General features: G+C 39.5%; 1 protein-coding gene across 1 annotated transcript; it reads left to right on the top strand.

Annotated features, from left to right (window-relative positions):
* Nucleotides 1-6,263: 6,263 nt before the first annotated feature.
* Nucleotides 6,264-21,308, top strand: ABHD13 (abhydrolase domain containing 13). The gene is made up of 2 exons (XM_029210443.1): nt 6,264-6,496; nt 19,603-21,308. Exon 2 carries the CDS (start codon nt 19,623-19,625, stop codon nt 20,634-20,636), a length of 1,014 nt encoding a protein of 337 aa, XP_029066276.1. The 5' UTR covers nt 6,264-6,496; nt 19,603-19,622; the 3' UTR covers nt 20,637-21,308.
* The last annotated feature ends 552 nt before the right edge of the window (nt 21,309-21,860 follow it).

The raw sequence follows: 21,860 nt of genomic DNA, 5'->3' as shown, positions 1-21,860 counted from the left end.
AAGTGCCTGGTTCATAACAAATGTTTAATAATGTTTGTTAAATGAAAACAGACCAATGTTACAAATGATGCCTCTTTTCAACCTCTACATTGAATGATAATCAACTATTTTGTTTCAAACCCATTTCACTTCTGGGCTCCTGAGGTCTTTTCTTATATTTCTCCTCTTTTTCTTTCAGACCACCACCACACAGCACCAGAAACAAATGTTTTTTTTTTTCAATTTACAAACAATTTCCCCATTTTATTGTTTTATTTTTTACTGAAGTATAGTTGATTTACAATATTGTGTTAATTTCTGCTGCAAAGTGATTCAGTTATACATATATCTACATTCTTTTTCATATTCTTTTCCATTATGGTTTATCACAGGATAGAGAAGATAGTTCTCTGTGCTATACAGTAGGACCTTGTTGTTTACCCATTATATGTAAAAAAAAAAACCTTCCTAAAATCATGTTTTTAACAAATTGCTAGCTCACTGAATTGAAATTTGGCTGAACTGAACTTCTACGTAGATAGGGTCCTTTCCCCCAAATGAGTACCCTCTTCTTCCAGACAAAGCCTATGACTATGTTTACTGTCACTTCTTCACTGCTATGACAAATCACTCTAGCATTCAAAACCCAAATCAAAATATCCTCCCCATGAAATTCTCACTTTACCTATCTCTTTTTTTCTTTTTTTTTTTTTTGCAGTACATGGGCCTCTCACTGTTGTGGCCTCTCCGTTGTGGAGCACAGGCTCTGGACGCGCAGGCTCAGCAGCCATGGCTCACGGGCCCAGCCGCTCTGCGGCATGTGGGATCTTCCCGGACCGGGGCACGAACCCGTGTCCACTGCATCGGCAGGTGGACTCTCAACCACTGTGCCACCAGGGAAGCCCCCGCTTTACCTATCTCTTAACTCTATTATCATAGTTACTTACAGTTTTATAAATTTAAATTCATTAGTGCACTTTTTTGGCTGATAATCCCATGCCAGTAATCCCCAAACCACTTGCTGACTATATATGGGACATGCATTGTGCTATGGGCAAATACAGTATGTTTCTGCCTCAGGAGTACATTTTGCAATGAAAAAGAGATGTAATGGGAACAACTATAAAATGATAAGTGCTTTAACAAAAATATAGCAAAAGTAAAATGTCATGAGACAGAGCTTCTCACTGAAATATCTCCTAAAAGTCAGAGAGGAAATAATGGGGGCCTTATTCTAGACCCTAGACCCTGGACTAAAGTGGTCACCACAAGCATAAAAGTGGTCACCACAAGCATAAAATTTCTTTGAAGTTTTAAATAATCATGCAAGTTCTATTAGAATCTATAAAATATCAGAACTAATATGGTTTAAACTATGGAACACTAAAATATACTAACTTTTCCAAAAAAAGATTCAAGTAAAATGTGTACTCTAGGAATTTAAGCCATGTTTTATCTTGTGGTTTCAGATACCTCCTGGCATATCCGCATGTAGCCCAGAGGGCAGGGAGTCAGAGCAGCTTCTGGGGAGTGGGGAGGTCTCTTGTGGTGCAGAGTCCATGAAATTCCCGGCCCCAGCAAACAAAAGAGAATCACACAGTATTATCAGCACGAGGGCTACACTATCTAGCAGGAGAAATCACATGGTTAACTACAACACCACGTTAACTAAACTGTCAGTCTCTGGAGGTTAGAAATCATGTTGTAATCTGTGCCACTAGCTCCTGGCGCATAGTAGGTTGGTTTGTTGAATGAATTACTGAAACCTACAGTTGAGTTCCTGGAAAAGCACACTAGGGAAGGCCAGGAGCTGATCTCTCTCTCACACACACACACACACACACACACACACACACACACACACATACACACGAGTGATGGGGTAGTTTGGTTAAAAACACCCAGCAGCTATGACTACTCTGGGGAAGGTTAACAAAATCCATTTGGGGGCCTATGGGGCAAAAAACCTCACCTCTCAGTCTAATTCCTGACAAAGGAAATCCAATTTCTACAGAGTCCATTAGGCCGAGATAAACCCAGGAGAGACCACAATCCTGAGTCTTTTATCTCTGAATACAGGAACTGCTTCCTCTTGCTGTGTCTCATTTGAATAACTGACTGCACCACCTGGTTAGGTCTGTTCACTCTCTCATCTCTCAAAACATGCTCCCTCAACCCAGCACATTACAGTATATAATGCCCTGCTTACAATTCATATATAATATATACCAAACGAAGTATGTTAAGAAATACTTCTTCGAATGTTCAAGATTGGTATAGGGTTTCTGATTTATCTGTAGATTCTATTACAGTCTCAAAGTCCAAGTTTCCCTGAACAAGTCTCAGGCAAAGGCTCAAATTACTTTATACTAATGTTGAAATCCACGTAATGATGTAAATATGTATGCATCGTAAAACTGCTCCATAGATAACAAGGATTCCAAAATTAGCATAAAATGAATAGACTTCAAATATTTTTACTTATTAAAATAGTACAAAAGAGTCAAATATTACCATTTCCACTGCTTTTTACATACTCTTTTCATTTTATTTTCTGGATTCTGAGGACTTTGGCTGATGCTTTTGATTTGTGAAAAAGCAATACAAAGAAGTTTGTGGGTAGGGCTCAGGCTCTGGAGTCCAATAAATCTGAGTTTAAATGTGGAGTCTAACACTTCATAGCTGTGTGATATGGGGCAGCTACTTAATTTCTCTGAGTTTCAGTTTCCTTAAGTGTTAAGTGGGGTTGATAACTATGTAGAAATTAGGATGATGCCTGACAACTCACATAAGATGCTTAACACTGCACCTGGCATTTAGGAAGCCCCTAATCGATTTTAGTACTATAATGCTTGTTGACCCAAAAGACACTGAACACATGAATATTACAAAATACTAAGCTGGTAAGAAGAGAGGGGGACGATTCATTTTGACAAGGATAAGCAAAGCTTTCAAGAGAATATATATACAAATAATTGGTGCAATAATGACTCATCATTTATTCAGCTGCTGCCTATATACAACAAGACACACTAGCAAGGTTTTATTCGGTGAATATGGGAGATGATTCAATGCTCTTCTACTGGAGAGAAAGGAATGGCACAGGTGAAGTTTCCTTCGTGCAACCCTCGACAAGACAGAAGGGTTGACAGGAGCCCACCTTCCACAGCACTTTGTGATATTCTGGGAGAACCTCAGGAGAAAGAAATTAGTGGTGAGAAAAAGCCAGAAAGCTGTGGGAGGCAGGAAGTTAGTGAAAGACAAGGTGTAAGAAGAGAAACAAGCATATTCCCTCTCCGCAAAATCACTGGACGGTCCACACTACCCTCATCAGCGGATGCCGGGGGAGCCCTGGCCCTGGGCAAACCGTTACCTCTGAGTCCAGGGGTCTCCGGCTGGCGGGGCGGGCGCCGGAATCAGGCCATTCAAGCAGCCAACACGGCTCCTGAGCGTCAAAGGCGGGGGACACTACAGTCCCCTCGCCCCACGTCCCAGGAGGGGGGGGGGTCCAGAGCAAGAGCCCGAACCGGGGACCGGGCTTCTAACGCCGCGGGTCGCCAGGGTGTCGGTGCCCCTCACCCGGGGACCCGATGAGGATGAACCGAAGGACGAAGAAGAAACCTGAACTCTTAAGACTGTAGCATTTCCTGGACTAAGAAGACGCTACACGGCCCCCTCCTGTTCGGCCACACCTACCCAGCCTCCGCCTGCCCAGACTCCACCTCTGGATCCTCCGTGGAATCCGAGGCCCCTCCCGGGCCGTCACACAAACCGCCAACCGGGCCTGAAGCCGCCGCCGCCGCCGCCGCCAAACCGGAAGCGGGAGCCCCGAGGGCCGGTTCCGCCAGCTGCTCCCTGCGCAGGCGCAATCGCTTCCTGCGGACGGAGCGGCCCTCACTTCACGCTGCCGATGTGCGCGAGCGCCGTCGCCACCTGCGGGCCCAGAGGCTGTGACGTCAGGGAGATGATGTGCGCAGGCGCCGTACCTTTCCGGAGGCACTGGGAGGACCGCCCACCTTACTGGGCTGCAGAGGCCCAGAGGGAACGGGGTTTACAGTGTGGTTACCAACGCATTTCCGGTTGGCCTCAGCAGCAGGTGCTCTTTGCAAACGGTTGGCCCACGAGAGTGGATTTCGTCGCTGAGGGAGACCCCCAAATACTTTGTCCACTGGCTCCTTACTGGGACTTTGAGCCTGAGCCTCTCTGCTTAGGCTACTCTTAGCAAGTGACAGCCTGTCAGAGTTCTGCTCCCTATGTGTAAAGAGTGGTACCATCACTCATTTCCGTGGTTGTGAAAGCACCCGGGGGAGAGGAGGGCATCTTCCCTCCCAAATCGTCTGCGGTTTCATTTAGGTGGAAAAATATGCTTTTGCAAAATTGTCTAAGGCAGTTCTTTCCTATTTGTTTTTCATGATGGTGCAACTGTGATGTCAGCTCTTGTCTCCTAACACAGAAATAATACATAATTCACAATAATACATAATTCATAATACAAACAGTTGCATACTCAGAAATCAACAATGGACTCCTAATTTCTATTCAAGGATTCAAAATAAAACTGTTCCACAAATCTCTCCTGAGCACCTACTATGATATTGTAAATTGTGCTACATACAGAGGATTGAGAAATGAAAACAACCCGAATCCTTTTGTGTGGCTTTCCAGGAGCTGTGGCTTTCTACCAGTATCTTGCTATGGTTTGTCCTCTTCCACCATGGAGAATTGAGAAATTATTCATAAACTGTAGGAGGAGACAACTTTTAGAATTACTTCATTTTAGCATAAAATATTATTGCTTTAAAATGAAAGTGAAATTTTGCTACAACAGGCTCTGAGAATACATTTTGGAGCTTTTAAGTGCCCTTAGGAGTTGTCTAATGTACAAAAGCCTCTTTTTACAAACTGACACACATTTAATCCACAGTACTAATTTGTAGTAAAGCTACACTTAGGGCTCCTTCTAGCTCAACAACAACTATATGTCACATCAGCTATGTTATCTGACTACTTTTCTAAAATCACTTGAGTCGTAAAGTCACATGGTACTGTTTTATGGGTAATTTTTCCACCTACTAGTCAACTTAATTTATCAATTCACTTCGGAGGAGCACCCAACAGTGTTAAGTTAGAGGACCCTCCACGTGCCCATCTTTTGCGAAGGCATTTGTGTACATTTCTGTACCCTGTTCAACATCTACTGAGCTTGTATAATGTCGGAGATTGCACTTTGTATTAGTGATATAAGAGGGGAACAAGGAAACCAGACAAACTCCAAGTTGTTTCAAATCCCCATCTCCAAGTTACCATGTTATTTTAGCCTTCTGATGCTTGGTTCACAGAGAATCGAGTTTTTCATTGACTATCGTCTAGAGTTGCTTTGATTATTAGTTTATTTGTGTAAGTGGTCGGTCTACCATGGTGGGTGGTGCTTATCAGATGATACACCACCTGATAACAATTTCTGATAAAAATAGGAATTATTATCAAGAGCCTCTCTGACCTGGAGCTCTCAATTTGGTAGCAGATTCCAAGCTTTAAAAAACATTGTTACATATCCTCTGTATATATAATACAGGGTACAGAGAATAGGGAATGACGGGGGTGGGGTTAGACATCGATAAACAAACAATTGAGTACAATTTGGTGCGCAAGGCGGTTATCAGTGAAGGTAATGACGCTCCAGCTTCAGGGGCCCATTTGTATGGTCACTTCCAAGGCCCTGGGAGGGGCCCTAGCAATGTCTTCATGGTCTTGTGCTTCTGTAAAATTTTCAAAAGTAAGGTAATGTTCCATTCTTTTTCTTTATAAGGGCCGTCTAAATGGTACAAGTTTCGGGCCTCATAAACCATGCATCCGCCCGTGACGGTCCACTCTGACAAAGGTAGGAGCGGTCTGGGTTGGGAGAAGACAAAAAGAGAAACGAAGTTAAGGAAGCGATTTAAGTGCCGGAACTCACTCCTATATCCTTAACAACCGACTGGGGCACACACCGCTTCTTCGGGAAGACATGCGTCCTACAGGCAGATCCGGCAGGCTCCGAGCTCTCACCCCGGAGGCCTCGGAGGCGGGGCGAGAGGCCTCCGGGTGATCGGAGGGAACAGAGGCTACCGTACAACCCGCCGCTGGGTATCCGGCCCATCGCGAGCATGCGCGTGCCGGCGGCCCGTTCCCGCGGTATCTTGTCCGTCCGGGCCGCCGTCGCGGGTGGGGAAACTCCTCCGGCCGCGGTCTCTGCGCATGCCCGGGAGGGCGGGCCCGCTTCCCACTCCCGGGAGGAAGGCGAGAGCAGGTGATGTGGGAGCCGGCGGGAGTATTTGCCGGCTACACAGAGCGTGGGCCGGAAGTGGAGGAGCCGAGAGCGGCGCCGCAGGAGCTCCGGGCTACACTGTGGCGACGGCGGCGGCCCCTCGGCTGGAGGAGGACGATGAGGAGCGACGGAAGCGGCGCGGGGGGACGCTTCTCCGCGGCGCCGGGTTCCGAGTCCGCGGCCGACTGCGCAGCCTGCGAGCAGGTCTAAGTAAGTGCGGTGCGGGCCGCGGGGCCGCCGTGTCCCGGGGCCGCGGGGGGCGGCCGGCGGGGGCCTCCCGGGAGCGCGGGGCTGCGCGCCCAGGGCCGTGCGGGACCGGACGGAGCCCTCTCCGCAGCCTCGCCGGCCGAGGGGGGAGAAGCCCAAACAGACGCCGCTGCGGGAACCGAGGCGCGCCGATTCCCGACCGCCGTCCAGTGCGGCGCCGGGACGCTGTCCTAGAAGGTGTCTTAGAATCCGCTGTTTCCAGTAACGTGTACAAACCGGCGCGTGGACACCATCCATCCCCAGCCCAGCCCTCCCCCGCACACAGGAAAAGTGCAGCGAAAATCCCAGCTGCCAGGTGTGAGACATGGAGTAGTCCTGGCCCACTCAGGTCAAGAACAGGTTTAGACCTGCGAATTCCATGGCAGGAACTTTGGGGTGTTTATGAAACGGGGCGGGAGCACCCCATAGAATTAAGTCAGTTTTGCTGTAGAGTCTTGTCAACATGTGTTTTCTGCAAAATGCATTACGAGACTTATTGCCCAAGGTATCAGAACCCCAAACAAAGTCTTTTATTCGATAGCTCTTTGACTTAGGTTCACCATGTTACACTTACTGCATAGAAAGGCACAAGAAGATGTGGGCTTTAAGTTTTGATGCTTGGCTTTTCATGGATCCTCTCCTGGTATCTTTCGGCACGCGTTAAGAACTTGTGCGCAAGCGTGGGTTAATCTTGTATCTTTTGCTGAGAGGTTAAGTTTTATTCCACGAGCTAAGAACTCGTGGTTGACCATCTAGTGGTATGTCATAATTGTCCTGCTTACGTCCTAGACTGCTCAATTCAGTAGGTGTTAATAGAGACTTACTGTGTGCCAGGCATTGCTCTGTCGACTGAAAATACGGATTTGCATAAGATGATGTCACTGTCATCAAGGAACTCACAGTCTCTGTAAAGCAGATGAATTACACTACGGCAGTGAGTGCCACCACATGAATTTGTACAAACTACAGGATGTGAAATGGTTGGCAGTAGGGAGTAGAGGACCAGGGAAGGCTTTCTGAAGGAGCTGCTACCTGAGCTGGGTTTTGACAGGAAAAAATAAGGCAGCGCCCTAATTCCTTCCTGTGTGCACCTACTCAGGTAATCTCCAGTGAGTCCTACCATTATTTCATCCAGGTCTAGCAGACCTTCTAGTTGTACTTACTCTGCTCTAGTAGATAATAAAATGCTTTAACTTTTGTCTTGTACAAGTAGCTGCGTGTACTAACATACTGTGTTACAGTTGATCGCGGCCGTGTTTCAATTACGTGTTTGACCCCCTTTTTACACACCAGGAGACATATATTTAGAAAGCTTAAGTGAGTTGGCAAAAGCCACCCAGCTGTCAACGTACAGAGCCTGAAAACACCCTCGTTCCCACAGCACGACGCTGCTTGCCATTGATAGGTCCTTTGGAATGATGAAAGTGAGCCAGCTTATGAATATCTGTACATACGGACCTTGGCAAGCCTCCTGGCTTCTCAGCCACACCTCAGGCCTGAACGAGAGCATTTACTAACCAAGTTGTCCTCGGTCAACATTGTGACTTTAGAAGTGGGTACAGGAAGCAATCCAACCTAACCTTTTTCTGGGATCTCTTCTCTCTGGTCGCTTACCTCAGGAAAATCTACTTTTCTTTCTCTGTTTTTCTTTAATTTAGAACTCGGTTGTTACTCAGAGATTCTAAAATCTTTCTAATTATCGGTTAGTCACCTCAGGAATGTTTGAGGCCCTTATATACTCTTTTGAGAACAGACCTAAAAAAAAAAAAAAGGGTTCTAGTTTTTCTATTTAAGATTTTTTCCCCCTCAAGTGATAGACTGCATAATAAATTATTACATTTTACGTTGCTGTTTCGTATAAGTCTCAACTCCTACAGCAGTATATTGTACTAGAATTGCAAAGCTGTAGTATATCCAGGGTGTGAACTGTGTGCATTTATGAGCTAGCCTGAGAATCTTACTTCTTCTGTAACACTGATTTTATAAGAAAATAAATTCCAAGTTTCACCCATTTAGTTAATAGTATTTAGAACACTGTCCCGTCGTAAGTTGGAAACGTCCTGAATTTCATTATCAGTTTTAATTCTTACATCACTGTTTGCATTTTTAGCCTTGTGGATCTATTTTTTTAACCCTTTTCTTTCTTTGATATTTATAATCTCAGAATAAATTGTGATTGACTTCCACAGTGACAAGAATCTGTTATCTTTGTTCTCTCAGAGTTGACTAGATTTACGAAGTCTTCTGTGCTTCAGGCGAAAGGGAAAGCACAAAAATGCTACTAAGTTGCTGCCTGGTATAATGTTCCAGATGTCCGCTCAAGCCAATTGAAATCCCAGTTTAAATCCAGCATCTCCATAGGCAGTTACTGTTGATTTGTCCCATAGGACTATTAATACACACTTTTTCATTATTGATGACACGTGGGTAACCATTAGGGAACTAGATAATTCATCCTGTGGTGTCTCCAGCACACTTGATAGTGGCTGTTTGTGTTTTCATTTCAGCTGTGCAGCTGGCATGGTTTCTTAACTTTCCAGTGCTTAGCAGAAAAGGAGATCCATTGATGCAGGAGGGCTGAATCTGCTTTCTCTGTTACTTGAAATGTGATTGGAAGCTGTGAATTCCCCCAGAGGATACCATTCTGCCCTTGTGATGCAGACGTTAGGCGTGACACATGAATTTGCTTTCCACTTTTTAGTCTTCCCTTGAACCTGCACATGGTTTTGTCACTTGTCGGTATGTTTCTTTAATGTACGAGCAGTTTTTATTTTTAAACAAGATGTTCCTAAAATTATCAATCGAGATGGATATAAAGGCCTTTAAAACAATAGTACGTTTATGACTTCTTAAAATTGTATTTATAATTGGTTACTCTTTAGTCAGATTGTTTTTGGGGGAAGTCATATTTAATTCATGTATAGGTAAAACATCTTTTGTAGTTTTCAAAGACCTTTTACTGTTGGCAGAATCAGTAAATGAATATATACTGTGCAATACGATATAAACTTCTGCATTTAAAAAATAATGAGAATAATTAGCATTTACTTTTTTTTTTTGCGAGACAGTTCCAGCCTTCATTAAAGTATAATTTTATCTGCGATTGAAAGAGTAACATATTTGTTCAGTTTACTCTGCTAGTATTATTGGGGCAGTCATAATTAAATGTATCCATTCCCATAGTTTGAGCTTTAGTTCTTGATATATCTAAGTTGTTAATCTTTATTTATTTTAAATTTTTGGATAAAATATTGCTAAATGAATAAGTGGCATAGACAACTGTTTGATGGAAAGTAAGAGAAATTCTTAACCCTAGAGTTGTACTTTGTCCTGTTTTTAAAAAATTGGCAAAAATTTCCCCATGGTTTCTTTAAGTATTCAAGCATAATGAAATCCAGAGATTACTAAAATTATGTTGTGAAGGACACATAGTTAAGGTTTTCTTTTTCTTTTGCTCTGTGTAAGGACAGTGTGATCTTTCTCTAATTTTCCTTGGCCCCTCTATAATTAAATTTATGTTAGACATATACAGTTACATATGCCCATGATCCCTGAGTAGACCAAGGACTACTGAGTAGATCATGAGCTACTTAAGAATAGGACTGCATATTTATAAATTTTAAATAGTCTATAGTGTCTGAGCACTATGATTCAGATAGCAGGTGTCTGCAAGTATTGGTGGCGTTGTCTTTAATCTTGAAATAGTATGATAAGATGCAATGGAATCTGATGAGGCTGGGAAACCAACCCTGGGACCATTTTGCGGTCTGGGCTGGGTTTGAGAACTCCCTTGGGGGACGTGTAGTTGTGTTCTGAGGACTCATATGATTGAAGGTGAGCATACGTTTGGTATTGATCTCTCTTTTTTTTTAAGCCTCAGCTTATTGAACAGTTATTTAAATATTTTTCCTTAGAAATGGAACCATTTGCGATCCTCCAAGTACATATATGAGGGAGCACATAAGTTGATTAAAGGAGGTCAGACGCACATGTTCATTACTCACTCAGTTGACTGGTCACTCAGCTCACACCGTAACCAACATGGTGGTTCTGACAGCTTCACAGCTATAAATTGTTTATATTTTTAGCCTTAAATGGGTTACTGTATACTTATATGGGCTGATATTTAAAGATAGGAAGCATATGGAGCAATAAAGGTGAACAAAACAAGTTAATGACTATAAAATTCTCAAGATGAGCACCATCAGATTTCTTTGTATTCATTTGCTCAAAGTACTTATAGAGTATAAAAAGATACTACTACTATTTCAGAACCATTCTTTTAAAAAGAAAACAATCATAATTAGATTTACTTTGTCTATACATTACAATAAAAATTAGTCTTTTTTTTTTTTTTTTTTTTGCGGTACGCGGGCCTCTCACCGTTGTGGCCTCTCCCGTTGCGGAGCACAGGCTCCGGACGCGCAGGCTTAGCGGCCATGGCTCACGGGCCCAGCCGTGGAGCGGCATGTGGGATCTTCCCGGACCGGGGCACGAACCCGTGTCCCCTGCATCGGCAGGCGGACTCTCAACCACTGTGCCACCAGGGAAGCCCCTAGTCATGTTTTTAATAGATTATTTCTTGAGAAGTGCTCACTAATATCAGATGGCACCTCTAACCACTTCATCTAAATAAAAAGCACAAAAATTGTTTTTAAGGTTGATATTTTTTCATTCGGATATAAGACCTGTGCATGTTATAATAATGTACCTATTATTGATATTGTAACATAGTTAAATTTACTTTGCATGTTATTTTATATGTAGCCCTAGAATCAATTGTTTTTTAAAAAATATATTTGTTTACACATCATGCTTTTTTGTTCATAATTAACATAAAGCATGTAAAACATCAGATGAGGAGGATTTGTTTAGTTTTGGGTAAATCTGTGTTGTTAACGAAGCATCAGGTACTCAAGGAACAGATAAATTGAGATTATCGATGGAGTAGACATGGAGAATGGGAATAATTCATAAACAAGTATGATGGTTGGAGCCATGAGAAAGAATGAAATCCCTGAGGGAAAGAAAGGTAAATACACAGGGCCTTGGAAAATGCCAACATTTAGGGATGGGTCAGAGCGAGAAACACAGGGATTTGATTATACTGGAAGCTGAGGAAGATTCCAGGTTTGGTGCTACTTAGGGGTACGGTGTTGCAGTGTGGATTGGGAAAAGTCCATTGGATTTATTAGTAAGTGAGGTTTGCTTTTTATGAGAGATCATCACAAGAGCTCATGCATCAGATCCTCTACTAGCGAGTAGTTAGCAGTTACTGGGGTGGTCAAAGCCATAGATAGATGGGCTTTAGAGACATTTGATATGTGAGAGCTGGTGTGATAACTTGGCAAAGGTAGAATTGAGAAATGAGAATAAGTCAGGTACTTATTTAAGACGTAGGCATAAGATTAGAAACAGAGTAATAATGTAGAAGAAGAATGGCAGATGAAGGATATTGGTTGACCGAGCTTCTATGCTCTACAGGTCTAATGTTCTTTCCCTGTAAACAGCCTTTTTAATTAGTGTAAACATTGATTTCACTTGGAGTACATTAAACTCAAATTTCTCTTTATTGTTTATGATACTAAGATGTTATCAGCAGGTGCATTGCAGCATGCAAAAGAACCTGGCAAATAAGCCATCTCTTCTGGCAACACATTTCATAAATTTTCCTCATAGGATGTACTTTTTTTTTTTTTTTTGCGGTATGCGGGCCTCTCACTGTTGTGGCCTCTCCCGTTGCGGAGCACAGGCTCTGGACGCGCAGGCTCAGCGGCCATGGCTCACGGGCCCAGCCGCTCCGCGGCATGTGGGATCTTCCCAGACCAGGGCTCGAACCCGTGTCCCCTGCAGTGACAGGTGGATTCTTAACCACTGCGCCACCAGGGAAGTCCGAGAAAAGGTTTTGTTAACCCTTTATTCAAACTAATTTTTTGACAAAATAAGTGGAAAACTTACTGTTAGCTCTAGGATCTGTGCAGTGGACTGTACCGGAGGCAATGTTCATTTTTATTGATCATCATAGCATCTGGGTTTATGTGAAGTTGTTTTTACATCTCAGCAGATGGCTCTAGTAATTGTACTTTGTTGATAGTTTCAGCAGATTTATCCAAAAAAATCCTTCCTGTATTGTTTGATAGATCCAGTTCCATTAAGAGCATGGAGGTGTGATACAGAAGGAGGAGCAGAAATTATTGGCTAATTGGGTTATAGGAAAAATAAGGCAGTTCGTGCATGGAGGTCTCTTTCTAAACCGCCAATATGCCGTAATGTATTATAGAGAAGAGACACACACTCTAGAACAGTTTTTATTAACCTGTCCTTAAAATTGACATCCATTTGATATTCCTCAAAATGAATTGACTTTTATTGACTTCCACAGTTTAACAATCCATTGCAAGATTACCTTTGTTTATCACAAAGTCATTTAATTAAGGCAGCTTTTCAGGAATGCTTTGTGGAAAACTGCAAGGTTAAATCCCTATTGTTCCTAACCAATAATGGACTCAGATATGCCATTTTTCTGGTGTCCAGTCTTAAATATATATGTCTGACGCTCAGAATGCTGTTGTGTTTTCTTAGAAATCTAATAATTCAGATACATTACTGGATTGTTCATTTAAAAAAAACATTTTAGTTTTGAATATATATAAAGTGGTGTACTACCCGTAGGGATACAGTAGTGAAAAAGAAGAACACAGTTCCTGGCCTTACAAATTTAAATTCAATATTGTATGTTGAAAAGATTCTGAAGACAAAGCAGCTGTTATAGGAAATTACCAGTGATTTAAGAAGCATCCATACCATGAACATAATGAGATTCTAAGAGACTCAGAAATAGTTAGATGCTTTGAAATCAGAGATTAAGAGCTTTGGGTCAAAAAGGCTTGATTTCTCGTCTTGTCTCTAGCATTAATCAGCCTTGTAAATGTTAGCAAGTTGCTTCACCTCTCTACCTGTTTTTTTTTTTTCATCTGTAAAAGGGAAATAACATTACATGCTTCCTTAAGTTGTGAGGATTAAATGACTTAAATTGGAAAAATGAGTCAGCTGAAAATTAATGAAAATTGCTCAGACATTGTTATAGCCCTCAGAGATGCCGCCAGAGCATGAGGTATGCTGGGGACTGTGGTTCCTGACAGAGGAGCCCAGGAAGACGGCTGCTGTTATTCACTAACCATGATCACAGGGAGACCATACTTCTGTCCCAGCCTCACTTCACTTCGAAATATGTCATCTCAGCCAGGCAGCAGGTCTCTGGATATTGAGAGCTAGCGCATCAACAATTCCCTATTCCGGGGTTAAAATGCCCTTAAATATTTCTGTAGTTACAAATGGGAGAGCTGGTTGGATCAACAGTGAGATGCTTGAGCAGAACTTATTTCAGAAGCTCTCACTGATCATGGATCCTGTCCTGTTCCCATCCTCTGGAAGAAAGAGGAGAAGGAAGAGCCCAGTGCGAGAGACCAAAAGGCTGATCTCTGTACAGAGCTTGTGATTTCTGGGGAAGAGCTCAGAAACTTGTTTTCAGGAAATTTCTCAACAAAAGATTTGACTGTCATGTGATGCTAGCATTTCTCATGTTCTCAGGCATTTCTCATTATATGAGGTTAGATTTACTGTGTACATTATAGAAAGACCTTTAAAAAATAGATGTTTTGCCATAATTTCCTATGAATGATGATAAATATATGCAAGCAACTGTGTGTTTAAAAAAGCAAATTTATCTTTAAACATCTAGTTGCAGTTCCCAAGGACAGAATGAAATAAGATGATGTAAAAACAAAGATGATGGTAATGATGACAGTCATGGTAGTGATGATAATAGCTGCTTACTGAGCCTTTTCTGTGAGTGAAGTCTTGTTTTGGAGGCAGCAAAAAAAAAAAAGAGGCTACTTTTTTAAAAAAGATATTTTTTCAAAGTTTGAAAATCGAAAACTTTATATAGTTTAATCTATATAGGTGGTTTGAATTTCAAAATATGCCCTGTCCATGTATTATGAGGTTTATGTTTTATTTAGTGTTGTACTAGTTTTTTATAAGAACTTTGATGTGAAAACTTGAGTCAATTCACTCCTGATTATCCAGGTTGTAGGAGTGCTTTGCCATGCCCTTATCAAATTCCTATATATTTTTTCCTTATAGGTGCTTGGTAAGTTCTAATTTTGATGTTAATTCAAGCAGAACATGGTTAAGAATGTAGTAGTACAGCCAGAAATACTAGTCACAAAAGCAAATGAAGTTAATATATCTGTAGCATTTGTAAATGCTTTTTTATTAATTTTATTTGATAATGCTGACCACCTTTATAAATAGGCATTTTTAGAATTCTCATTCTACTGAAAAGGAAATTCAAACTGGAAATAACTGATAAACCCAGGATTATTTAACAAATATATGGTAGAGCAGACTTTAAGGGTGATGGAATTTTAGTGTTTTTTTTTTCTACTATATCACCAAATAAGTGATATTTGAGTTACTCATCTCTCTGATACTTCTGCCATAAACGATTGGCTTGACTATGAAAAAAAGTACATTTTTTCCCTAAAGAAATATCTTAAATGGTATCTTATTTTCCAAATGACACAGTGCCTTAGTATATTTGTATGTTATATCCCAAACCTTGTTAATCCTAATCATTATACAAAAATTATTTTATTTTGATGTATAAAGTAAATGCCAGTCTGTTTTCAGATTTTCCTAATATAACTTCCGGGTACGAATGAAAATCATTCTCTTAAAGAAATAAAATTAAGTAAGCATTAGATGAAAAATTTAAGTGCTCAGATGTGTTGTTCAGACTTATCCACTACAGTGAAGGATTATAGAGGAGCCCTGTATAATTTAAGCTGTTGATGAATAGTGGTCAGAGATTGTAAACAGCATTGATTATTGACCTGGAACAGTTATTCAGTATTCAGTGTAATTGGCTTATTTGGCTGCTGTAGTGTAGCCTCTTTCAATCTGGTTCTTATCCAGGTCTGACACCTAATGCTCAGGTATTGCTTCTCTAGTTGTTAAGCTTGGATTTTTGTTTTACCTCACATACCTGCTTTTCTCTGGCTTAACATAGTGCTTATTGTAATAAAACTTGCTGCAACTGGGTGGCAGTGTTGATTTTAGAGAAACTTCAGAAAAATGCTACACTGTTGGTTTATGTTCAAAGAGAGTTATTTGAACGCAAATTCAGATTCGAAGGTCCATGTTTAGCGGAATAGTAAAATATTTTTGGTGAGATTATAATGAAAAATCGAATCTATTAAATTGTCTAACTCATCTTTGTAGCCAGTATAATTTAACTTGGTTTTCAGTGTTTAAATCTAATTTGATGAACTAAAATGCCACATTTATTAGCTTATGACATACAGTAAAATTTTATAAAGATAAGTCATTAACAATTATTTATTAAATTTAAGAATAACTTCTTTATGGTAGTTTTGTTAGTGAGTAAAAGAATGTAATTTTTAAAAATGGTAAATATATAAGTAAATGAGTACTACATAAGCAAAATTGTAACATCTCACCTCTTGTGCCTTTTTAAGACAACACACATAAACTTTATTTGATAACAAAAACAATGACTTCTGAAAGCTTTTCTTTTGTATTTTCTTTACATCAGTTATAGTTTCTAGCAAACTTTAAAAAGATTTTTCTCCAGTAAGTCGTTTTCTTCATTTATCTCTGGTTCTGAAACAGAATTTCTGTGTCTTTGTTTCACACTTATCCCCCAAGTGTTTATGGCCTTATCAGTATACTGTAGCAATCTTTGTTGACCCGCTGGTATGAAATTGCAGTGAGGGCTCTATAAAAGATTGAGCATATTTCACAGTATTAACTATCTAAAGTTTCTTTTTAATCAGATATGAAAGACGAATGATTAGACTTTTTCTTAAAAATAATACAATATTAGAAACTAGTGTTCCATTTAAATTATTTTTTAAATTTAGCTGTGAGAACCTCCAAATAGAAGGGAACATATTTTATATTTTAGTTTAATTATAATTTTTTTCTATAATGTGAAAAAGAAAATTGACAATAAATTCTATTGGATTGGTCTTGATAGGTTAGAATCTGTTAACTACCTCTTTAATAAAATTTGCCCTCAACCTACCTAGCTCAGTAAAGTTGTTTTGGGTCCATCTCCTAGAGAAATGGAAACAAAAGCAAAAATAGACAAACGGGACTTAATTAGACTTAAAAGCTTTTGCACAACAAAGTAAATCATAAACAAAACGAAAAGACAGCCTATGGACTGGGAGAAAATATTTGCAAACCATGAGACCAACAAGGCCTTAATTTCCAAAATATACAAACAGTTTATACTGCTCAATATCAAAAAAACCCCAAAAACTCTCAACCCAATCCAAAAATGGGCAGAAGACCTAAATAGACATTTCTCCAAAGAAGACATACAGGTGGCCAGTGGCACATGAAAAGATGCTCAGCATCACTAATTATTAGAGAAATGCAAATCAAAACTACAATGAGATACCACCTCACACTGATCAATCAAAATGGCCATCATCAAAAAGTCTACAAATAATAAATACTGAAGAGGTTGTGGAGAAAAGGAAGCTCTCCTAAACTGTTGATGAGAATGTAAATTGGTGCAACCATTATGGAGAACAGGATGGAGGTTCCTTAAAAACTAAATATAGAATAACTCTATGATCGAGCAGTCTCATTCCTGGGCATATATCCAGAAAAGACGAAAACTGTAATTCAAAAAGGTGGATGCACCCCAGTGTTCATAGCAGCACTATTTACAATAGCCAAGACGTGGAAGCAGCCTAAATATACAACAACAGATGAATGGATAAAGAAGATGTGGCATACACACACGCACACACACACACACACGCACACACACACACACACACACACACACACACACACACACACTGGAATATTACTCAGCCCCCAAAATGAATGACATAATGCCATTTGTAGCAACATGAATGGACCTAGAGATTATCATGTTAATTGAAGTAAGTCAGACAGAGAAAGACACTGTATGGTGTCACTTATATGTGGAATATAAAAAAATTATACAAATGAGTTTATTTACAAAACAGAAATAGACTCACAGATATAGAAGGCAAACTTATGGTTACCAAAGGGGAAGGAGAGGGAGATAAATTGGGAATTTGGGATTAACAGGTATACACTGTTAGATAAACAAGGACCTCCTATGTAGCCCAAGATACATTCAATATCTTGTAATGACATTATGGAAAAGAATGGAAAAGAATCTGAAAAAGTTATATATGTGTGTGTGTGTGTGTGTGTATGTATCTATATATAACTGAATCACTTTGCTGTACACCCAAAACATTGTAAGTCAACTATATTTCAATTTAAAGAAAGAATAAAATACCAAGGAATAAATTTAACCAAGGAGGTAAAAGAATTGAACACTGAACACTATAAGACATTAATGAAAGAAATTGAAGGATACACAAGAAAGTGGAAAGGTATTTGGTACTCATGGATTGGAAGAATTAATATTGTTCATACTGCCCAAAGCAGTCTACAGATTCAGTACAATCCCTATCAAAATTCCAGTGGCATTTATCTCAGAAATAAAACAAATAATCCTAAAATATGTATGGAACTACAAAAGACCCTGAATAGTCAAAGTATTCTTGAGAAAGGAAAACAAAGGTGGAAACATCATGCTTCCTGATTTCAAACTATATTACAAAGCTATAGTAATCAGAACAGTATGGTATTGGCATAAAAACAAACACAGATCAGTGGAACAGGATAGAGAGCCCAGAAATAAACCCACACATAATATGTTAATTTATGACAAAGGAGCCAAGAATATACAATGAGGAATGGACAGTTTCTTCAATAAATGATATTGGGTAAACTGGGTAGCCACATGTGGAAGAATGAAACTGGACTACTGTTTTACATCATACAGAAAAATTAACTCAAAATGGATTAAAGTCATGAAATTTAGCACTAACTCAAAAAGATATATGCACCACCATGTTTACTGTAGCATTATTTACTATAGCCAGGATACAGAGACAACCTAGGTGTTCATTGATGGATGAATGAATAAAGAAAATGTGGGATGTGTCTGTGCGTACACACACACAATGGAGTATTATTCATCCATTAAAAAGGAGGACATTTTGCCATATATAACAACATGGATAGATCTTGAGGGCATTATACTAAGTAAAGTAAGTCAGAGAAGGACAAATACTATATGATCTCACTTATGTGTAGATTCTGAAAACAAACAAAACAACCCCATACTCATAGATAGAGAGAACATATTGGTTGTTGCCAGAAGCTGGGGGTAGTGAGCAAAATAAAAGAATTGGGTCAAAAGGTATAAACTTAACTGTTGTAAAATAAGTCATGAGGATGTTATGTACAGCATGGTGACAAGTTAATACTGTATTGCATGTTTGAAAGTTGCTAAGCGTAGATCTTAAAAGTTCTCATCACAAGAAAAAGATTTTGTAACTATGTATAGAGATGGATGTTAACTAGATTTATTGTGATCATTTTGCAGTATATACAGATATTGAATCATTATGTTGTACACCTGAAATTAATATGGCATATGTCAGTTTTACCTCAAATTAAAAAGTTGCCCTCACCTTACCTAGCTGACCAGTGGGTGCACCAGGAGCATTAGAAGCGTGCTGCTTGGTCTCCAGGCTCTTCTGTCTGCAAAGCTGGGACACAGCCAATCCACTTATGCTCCAGAGTGTTTGTTCCCTCATATAAAAAATTGGGAACATGGCATCAACTTATTTTTCTGTCAAATCAAGGAGAATACATGAATGAAAGTACCTGCATTGTTTTTAAGAAAATGAATATAGTTTGATGAATATTTGTGTTTCATATATACAGCAGTGGAGGGAGAAAGGAGACCTTGAGAACTGAAGGAATGAAGAAAATTAGAACAATCGATTTTGTGGATGGATTGATGTAGGTTTCCAAGGATTCACCTAGTACCATGATTTATTACATCATGGATCTAACTTTTAAAATAATAGATATATGTTGAATTACTGATTCTCCCTATCTCTGTCTCTCTTCAGGACGCTTACGGAGAGCCACAATGGAAAAGTCCTGGATGCTGTGGAACTTTGTTGAAAGATGGCTAATAGCTTTGGCTTCATGGTCTTGGGCTCTCTGCCGTATTTCTCTTTTACCTTTAATAGTGACTTTCCATCTGTATGGAGGCATTATCTTACTTTTGTTAATATTCATATCAATAGCAGGTATTCTCTATAAATTCCAGGATGTATTGCTTTATTTCCCAGAACAGCCATCTTCTTCACGCCTTTATGTTCCCATGCCGACTGGTATTCCACATGAAAACATTTTCATCAGAACCAAAGATGGAGTGCGTCTAAATCTTATTTTGATAAGATACACTGGAGACAATTCGCCCTATTCCCCAACTATAATTTATTTTCATGGGAATGCAGGCAACATAGGTCACAGGTTACCGAATGCATTGCTTATGTTGGTTAACCTCAAAGTTAATCTTTTGCTTGTTGATTATCGAGGATATGGAAAAAGTGAAGGAGAAGCAAGTGAAGAAGGACTCTACCTAGATTCTGAGGCTGTGCTAGACTACGTGATGACCAGACCTGACCTTGACAAAACAAAAATTTTTCTTTTCGGCCGTTCCTTGGGAGGGGCAGTAGCTATTCATTTGGCCTCTGAAAATTCACATAGGATTTCAGCCATTATGGTGGAGAACACATTTTTAAGCATACCGCATATGGCCAGCACTTTATTTTCATTCTTTCCAATGCGTTACCTTCCTTTATGGTGCTACAAAAATAAATTTTTGTCCTACAGAAAAATCTCTCAGTGCAGAATGCCTTCTCTTTTCATCTCTGGACTCTCTGACCAATTAATCCCACCAGTAATGATGAAGCAACTTTATGAACTTTCCCCATCTCGGACTAAGAGATTAGCCATTTTTCCTGATGGAACTCATAATGATACATGGCAATGCCAGGGTTACTTCACTGCCCTTGAACAGTTCATCAAAGAAGTAATAAAGAGTCATTCTCCTGAAGAAATGGCAAAAACTTCATCTAATGTAACAATTATATAATGTTTTTTTTTGATTAATGCACTGTATTTTAATTTGTGCAGAATGATAAAGAATGTTCCTTTCTAGAAGTGTGTTATATCTGTACTTGTCTGAAGAGTGACATTAAACTTTGAAAGGACTTCAGTGCTCCTTTAAAATGATCCAAATAGTTTTTTACATTTGAAGGACTATAATTATTGGGATTTCATACATTTTCATCAAACCTTTCAATATGGTTATGTATCCATATCTTTAGTTTAGTATGCTATCATAATAGCATATTCAGAAGTTTCTTGTTGCTGAAGTTGTGTAATCTACGTGACACTTAGATTAATGACTAAGTGTGGAAGGAGACATGTAAACAAGAAACCTTTGGGTATTATTCCTTTAGTAAATATTGGGACAATCATGGTAAGCAAACTTAGTTCTGTAATTGCATTTTTCACCGTAAAAATGAAATGCATGATGGTATTTTATTCCTTGACTTATGCAATGCAATGTTTTTAATGTAAATACTGGTCATATACCAATGTATATGGTAACCTGGGTTATATCTATTTTTATGTAAACTCTATTTTGTTTTTAGCAAGAAATGAAATTGAGGCCTATGTGCAGGTTGCCATTGAATTTTGCTCTGGTGAATGCTGAGATCCAGCTTTTTCTTACAAATAAATGGGACCCCATTTTCCAATATAAACGTACCGTGTTTTGTTAGGTACAGTCTGGATCATGGCATGTAAAAATAGAAATTGAGAATTTTACTGCAGCTTTGATGTGCATATTTGAACTTTTTAACATTTGTAATTTTGGTGGCAAAGAGAATTTTAGCTTCTGTCGATTTTGTAAGTCTACAGCCGAACCACTAATAGCAGTCATAATGAAGATTAGGATCTGTTTAAGAATTAGGAAGTCTTATCATTACATTATTGTACATACTATTTTACAAGAATTCCCACATTTCATTTTTAAGTCCAAGTATCTAGGTATATCTGTCCCACTAAAGCCAGGATATCATTTATTGGACTTTCTGAAAATAAAAGTTACAAAAACAAAAGTAAATGAAAACTATATTCTTTGGTCTGATGTTTCAGTTATGAAATAGAAGAACTGCATCAAAAGACAGCTTTAGGAAGTCTTATTTATTTTCTACATGTGAGAATGTGTGGATAAAGGAACTCTAGAGCTTTTGATCACAGCACCTGTGACCACATTTAACAATTAAATGGCTGTAAGTGGGAAGTAGTA

This window comes from Monodon monoceros, unplaced genomic scaffold (assembly GCF_005190385.1).
Source record: "Monodon monoceros isolate NGI ecotype Baffin Bay Population unplaced genomic scaffold, NGI_Narwhal_1 Super_Scaffold_8, whole genome shotgun sequence".
Taxonomy (NCBI): domain Eukaryota; kingdom Metazoa; phylum Chordata; class Mammalia; order Artiodactyla; family Monodontidae; genus Monodon; species Monodon monoceros.
This window is presented reverse-complemented; position numbering and strand designations above follow the sequence as displayed.

Excerpts from the sequence above, each read along its gene's own strand:
- ABHD13 (XM_029210443.1), top strand. The coding sequence starts at position 19,623 with ATGGAAAAGTCCTGGATGCTGTGGAACTTTGTTGAAAGATGGCTAATA.